Here is a 6,835-nt window from a genome sequence, read left to right on the forward strand (position 1 = left end):
TTTACATTTTGCTCTCACCGAATGCCCCTTAGTGCGAAAGTGCCAGCCCTACATCTATATCCATTTCATATTGAAGTGCCCCCCGGGCAATTGGCTTTATCGAGATTTTTACATAAAACAGGCATTCTTTTGAATGATTTCAACCATTCAGATCATTTGGGATTTTTACATTTAAAGCAGTAAGGCGACAAAAAATAAAAACCCTGTTCTACGGGCGGACGGACCTTTCAAGTAGGGTCGGTCGGTCAGGCTTTTTTTGTTTTTTGTTTTTTGAAATGACCCAAAAAATCACCAAAATCTGTAAATATTTTGCGATTTAAGACAATAGCAAGAAAAAAAAATTGTTCCTGAAATGTTCGAAATTTGGGTCGGCATTCATTTGTACAGGAAAAAATTGTTTCCCAATTTGTTCCAAATCTGGGTCGGTCGGGCCCGTAGAACAGGGTTTTCTTTTTTCGTCGCCTAATGAACATATTTTTGGCATATCCCCAGACACTGAAATAAAGAAACGGCTCACACCAATTTTTGGGCCTCTTGTCAGTCATTATTCAGAAAGAACACATAATTTATTCAAGCAATGCTTTGAGAAAATTCATTAGAATCAGCCAGGATATATTGGGGGGTGCTGATTTTGAAAAAGTGGACTTTTTTTCAAAATTTGGACCTTTTGGACTGGGCGGATTTGGACATATTTGGACCAAAAAGGCATAAAAACGTCTATTTTTCGCTCGTTACGTTCGCAAATGGGAGTTTTTGAGTCAAAAAAGGGACTTTTAGGGTATGGTGCGTCGCACCCTCGCACCCCCTGGCTACGGGCCTGGGAATCAGCCAACTAATTTATTGATTTATGGCCAACGGCTCAAATAGAATGGTGAGTAATCATGGTAAAAAATGACAGCCCACGAAATTTATGTGTCGTTGGACAGATTTTGAAATGAACAAATCATATATCAAAATGTTCAGAAAAGTTTGGAGAATCTTATCTGTCATGTTCTCAAATTTGATTTCTAACCCACGCGTTCTATTCCTTTTTCCATGGCAACGGTCACGCTATTTAAGGATTTTTGTTTTTTATTACCAAAAAATGTCATATTTTAACTAGCAATTTGTTTGAAATTAAATGGAGTAGAAACATCAAATTTGGTGTCAAGAATAAATTATACATGGATATTTAATATCTATGAACAATATCATCACTAAGGAGTCGGTCAACCACCTTTGCACAATATTTTTTGTGGTGCCTGAGAGCGCATCAGACATATCGAATTGCATTCTGAATACGAAGAATGGCCTTCTGATATCAAATAATTTTGATTTTTTGAAATTCGCGATATAATACAATTTTTTTGACAATAAAAATTGATATTTTTGAGATTTAACAGTCCACGAAGTAAAAAATTTTAAATCTAAAGATATTTATTTAAAGTGTATGTAGTTGGGAGAAAAAAATAATTTACCATAAAATGTGTTCTATATTGCCAATTCGATATGTCTGATGTGCACTCACGTCCCTCAAAAATGTTCAAAAAAACTCATGGGTGAAAATGTCATTTTTTGGTGATTTTTGAAAAATTACAAATGGGAAGTGTATCAATTTATTAAGGTGGCTGTGTACTCTCCGACATGCATGTAGTAAAAGTGCCATAACTTTGTAATCATTCACGCAAGAATAAAAGTATACATTTTTTTAACGGCAAGACAGTTGGAGTTGACAAATCTGGATTTTCTTTCCTTGTATTTATAAAAAAACATAACAACCCAGCAAACACAAAACGTTTTCGACATCATTCGCAAAAGGTTATAAAATGTTGTCAGAAAACGTTTAAATGTCGGGTTATATAAAGGGTATATTAAGGGTATAAAACGTTTTCATAACATTGAAAAACATTTTTTGAGAATCTACTGCCCGGCAAACACAAAATGTTTTACAGAAAACGTTTAAATGTCGGGTTATATAAAGGGTATAAAAACATTTGAATAACATTCCAAAAACATTTTTGAAAACCTGATACAAAACATTCTAAAAAGAATGTTATTTTTGGGTTGAAAAAATATTTTGCAAAAAATGTTTGCCCAAAATATTTGCAAAAACGTTTTAAATACGTTTTTATGACCTTTATATAACCCGACATATAAATGTTATTAAAACGTTTTGAAGAAAACATTTTAAGAACATTTCTGTGTTTGCTGGTGGCAAACATTTTAACATAATGTTATTTAAGTGTTGACAAAATATTTGGCAAAAAATGTTTGCAAAAATAGTTAACAATAACATTTTGAAAACATTTTAGAAATATTGTTGTAGTGTGTTTTCATACAAAACGTTTTAAAACGTTTTCATGACCTTTATATAACCCGACATTTTAATGTTATTAAAACGTTTTTACCTAAACCAAAAGCCAAAATATAACTTATTTAAAACGTTTTAAAAACGTTTTTGTGTTTGCTGGGAAAGTACATACACATATCAAAAAAGCTCAATTTCGCGAAAGAAACACAGCCACGTTAAGATAGATGTTTGGATCAAGAGAGTCAATAACAACATTTTTCTGTGACCTATGGTTTTTGACCTATGACCTCTTAATTATGCATAAAATGCACGTTTTGAGTGATTTTGGTCAATTTGGCCAAAAATGGACCCCTTTTTATCATTTTGCACTTTATTTTATTGATATACAAGGCGTCTTTAATTCTAAGCTATAAAGAGAATTAAAAAATAAGGCAGTTTCCACGGCAACAGCCATTTATGCACATTTTAAAGCAAATTTCCCTAGTAAAATTGAACAAATTACCCAGTAAATACAACAAATAGAGGGTATGCAATACGACGTCACTCATAACAGAGTCATCCTCATTTAAATAAAATTTTGTCCTCCATAAGGTACCACGGGAAAATTCGCATAATAATACAATAAAACGTGTGATAGGTATGTATGGTTGTGGAATCGATCTAGAGACCTGTCCCTCTGTCATCTTAAGTTATCTTAGAACTGTCCTCCAGTACATGGCTGCCATTTCAATTGTTATACCGTTCCGGATGGTTTATTGCATACACTCTATATAGACGAATCCAATTTCACGCATTCCTACACCTCAATGGCAGCTATATTTGGGTCCCCGTCGACTCCATCTCACCTAAAATGTAAAATGATGCGGCCTTGGAGGGTATTTTAAACTGCATTCTATCACCCGTGTTACACGTAGACAAAAGAATGATGACAGTTTACAACACAAAATAATCTAACATCGAATTTTAAGCGGCTTTAATCCACCCAATTGGGCAGTCACAACACCAGTTTGGTGCTGCGGGGACCCAGTCAATGGCCGACCAAATCCTGACCATGACTTGGCTCGTTGGATTCGTCTATAGGTGTAAACGTGACCTCCCTAAAGCGAGGGTAAAGCAGTATTTACCCATACCCATGCATTACGTTATAATAACCATTTTCATCAGGATCATCCGATTGATATGAGTCTTCAGACTCTAAGATGGCGTCCAGTAGTTCCTCGTGACTACCATACTGTTGCCCATCGATCACTAACAAATCAGTATAAGGTACCTTTTCAGTTGATATAATTTTGGTGTACAACTCTTGAAAATTGGTTTCGCGTTTCGTAGGGGAAAGGGAAAGCTGTAATTCTGTGAAAGATTGTTCCACAAGAGCTACGGTAGCTTGGTTTTCTATTAAAGATTGGGGCTGTGAAGAGTCCTTGTTGTGTTCTTTCGAGTCATTATTAGCTGCAAAATTGTCTTTCAGTGCAATGCCATGTCTCTCCTTAATATGGTCTGAATTCTCATTAGTTTGTTTTAATGGTCCCTGCTCCTTATGAATCGTGTCATAAAACTTGAAAAATCGTTGTTCACGCAAGCTCGTTGCTGCATAATGATCATCTGATGATGCACGTGATGGCAGCATCGCATTGCGCAGATGATGTTCAGGCGAGGTCGTTGTTGGGGTGAGACCATCTGATGTTGTGCGCAATTGAGGCAATGTCTTGAGCATACGCTGTTCACGCGAGGTCGTTGCTGCGTTGAGTCCATCTCTTGTCGCATATGATGGCTGCAGATTCTGTTCATGTGAGGTGAGACCATCTGATGTCGCGCATGAAGACATTATTGTGTTGTCTTTATCATTTATCTGGTATCTTCCTTCAGAAGGGAACCTCTTGATACCCTCTAGCTTAACACTCTGAGTGTAATCAGCAAAGTGCTGAAACTTTTCTTCATCATCCTTCATGTTCTTTTCATTTTTATCACTCAAAGCTGTGCTCGAAGCAATACCGTCATGCTCTCTAATTAGTCCAAACACTTGATACCGAACTTGTTCGTGTTCCTTTCTTTTGCGATTGTGTACTTCAGTTAAGTTACTTTCTTTGACTGGTTTAACTTCACGTTTTGGAAGAGCTGGTGGTGAAAGAGTACTGTTGACCCATGGAATATATAAAACATCAAAGTCTTCCGAAGCCACTGGATCGTAATCTTCTTTAGCATCTTCCTCTTCGGCGTCCTCATCAGGAATCATCACACTTACCGGTCCATTAACCTTTTCGTCAGAAGTGTCATCATTCGTTTCTGTCAGTTTTTGAGGCGCGTGTAGATTATACCAAGGAAATGCCGGATAACCTGTGCATTTGGTTTTGTGCTCACTATTCGCTGTATCATCATAATCATGCGTTCGTTCTCGGCTGACATCTTCATATCCTTCTCCACTCCATGAACTGTATATTAGCGGGCTTGAAATGGCTTCATCACTGGGTTGACATAACCCTTGATATCCCTTTACCCCTACCTTTGGTAAAGTTTCGTATCCTGTGTCGTGGAATAACTCTGATTTGTTTTCAGAGATCATGGAGATTGTTTTCTTCTTAAATATTTTCTGCAGAAACCTAACGAGTTTATTTCCACCTTTTGCTCTCTGCTTAAGCGTGTACACACCATTTTTTGTGATGATCTTGAAACCGTAGTTTGTTTTGTCACAGCCTGCAAGAACAACAACGACATAAAGTATTGATTAAAGCAATAATATTGTAGCATTTCCATACAACTAAAAACAAAATTGTTACCTTTTTGACCCCTGACTCACCTGCCATTCCAAACAACCCCTTAAAGCAATAATATTGTAGCATTTCCATTCAACTATGTTTAAAAGTTTTCCACAACGTGTTAGTTTTGATTATCAGATATGTCCCCTTTAAATTTTGAGTCGTACTTTTTGATTTTTATAAAATTATATATGGCCTGCCAAGCATTGCCCAACATGCTGTACTAGCAGATGATTCTAAGTGCCACAAAAATGTTTCTCAAATTTCTGATTGTGAGTTGCTTCAAAATGATATTTAGCCTTTGCCCTTTATGAATGGGGCAAGAAATGGGATCTCAATTATTTCCACAATAACGCGGTCAAAAATAAACTAGTTCGCGTGGAAAGTCACATGTCCATCAAACCCAGATACAAAAAAATTGTTACGTGATTATTGAAATGTCTGAACGCAGTGGAAAAAAAGCACACAAACCATCTCAAACATACAAACTGCCTCAAAAATTAGGTCTCAGTTTAAATAGTAAACTTTCTTTCGTAAAAATACCGATATCGTTGGTCATTTTCTGCGATTTCTTTTCTAAATGTCAATCATCAAAGATACTTACTAATCACGTCTTCTTCCTTCAAGATATTTTAAGATCTTCCAGAAAGATTTTAGATCCATCCTCGGGTAAAATCATCTCCAAATATAGAGAAGATGCATTGGCCATGTTGCGTCGATGACAAGAAACATTAAATAAATTGTATGGGATTCCGATACTAAAAATAGCACAGGGACTTTCCAAATAATTTGAGGTGACCTGGGAACTTAATTGTTACGATATATGGGCCAAATACCTGTAGTGGTAGGTATGGTGTTTTGTTTGTCAAAAACTACTGAACTTTAATTGTATACATGCATTTTAGTTTCAATACGTTTTTTTAGTTGAATTTGGACTTCGATTTCAAGAACTTAAAGGAGGATGGTCTAATGGGGGGGTGATGTGTCACTCTCACACCAGCATCCGACAACCTCTTAAATGCACCCTAAATGGCTTATCGCAAGCAATCATTTTTGTATGCGAAAGTGTCGAAAAGTGTATCCCCAAAGCATTTAGACTATGCCATAGTCGATTTTTGATAAATAAAGCATGTTATTAATGTTAATCACGATGAAAGCATTCAGTTGAAATGAAATTATACTGATATTTATTACATCAAAATACTAGTTAAGGCGCCAATCGTCTGATATCGCCTTTCATGTACGCGACTCACAGCGCGTACTCACGTACGTTGTGTGTGGAGTTATGTAACCGCATAGCTGTCCATCAACTCCCCGTATTAATCAACACAATGTACGGTATGTGAGTACGCGTTGCGAGTCGCTGACATGAAAGGCGATATCAGACGATTGGCGCCTCAGTGGCTGCAAGCTGGCGAACATTTTGCGTTTGCGGTATATACAAAATACGATGTTTGTGTCACTTACACAAGTCACGCCCCAATTCATCAGCCATAGCCAATTGAAAACCTTTTTATTTGGAAATTCATTTACCAATCAGCAATCGTCATTTCGGGGTTGTCGCCAGACCGAGACAATGAAGCCCATCGTTGATTGACAGCAAAATTTAACGCCAGTATTTCGGGAGTTGATGTTCAGCCAATCAGAAAAGACGTATTATGAGGTTGTCACCAGACGGTTTGTTTAGTGACGAAGGAGCACAAATCGGCTGGTACTGAGACCGGCAGGGGGTGTAGATTTCAAACGGTGTCACCCATTCAGTTAACCACATTTGAAATTAATACTCACCATA

At 36.8% G+C, this 6,835-nt stretch overlaps 1 protein-coding gene across 1 annotated transcript; it reads right to left on the reverse strand.

The window, feature by feature from the left end:
- Positions 1–2,453: 2,453 nt before the first annotated feature.
- On the reverse strand, positions 2,454–5,758 carry LOC140169058 (uncharacterized). The gene is made up of 2 exons (XM_072192339.1): positions 5,648–5,758; positions 2,454–4,981 (listed from the first exon to the last, which is right to left on the reverse strand). The coding sequence occupies exon 2, from the start codon at positions 4,848–4,850 to the stop codon at positions 3,411–3,413; it is 1,440 nt and encodes a 479-aa protein (XP_072048440.1). The 5' UTR covers positions 4,851–4,981; positions 5,648–5,758; the 3' UTR covers positions 2,454–3,410.
- Between the last annotated feature and the right edge of the window lie 1,077 nt (positions 5,759–6,835).

Source organism: Amphiura filiformis, chromosome 14, assembly GCF_039555335.1.
Source record: "Amphiura filiformis chromosome 14, Afil_fr2py, whole genome shotgun sequence".
Taxonomy (NCBI): Eukaryota; Metazoa; Echinodermata; class Ophiuroidea; order Amphilepidida; family Amphiuridae; genus Amphiura; species Amphiura filiformis.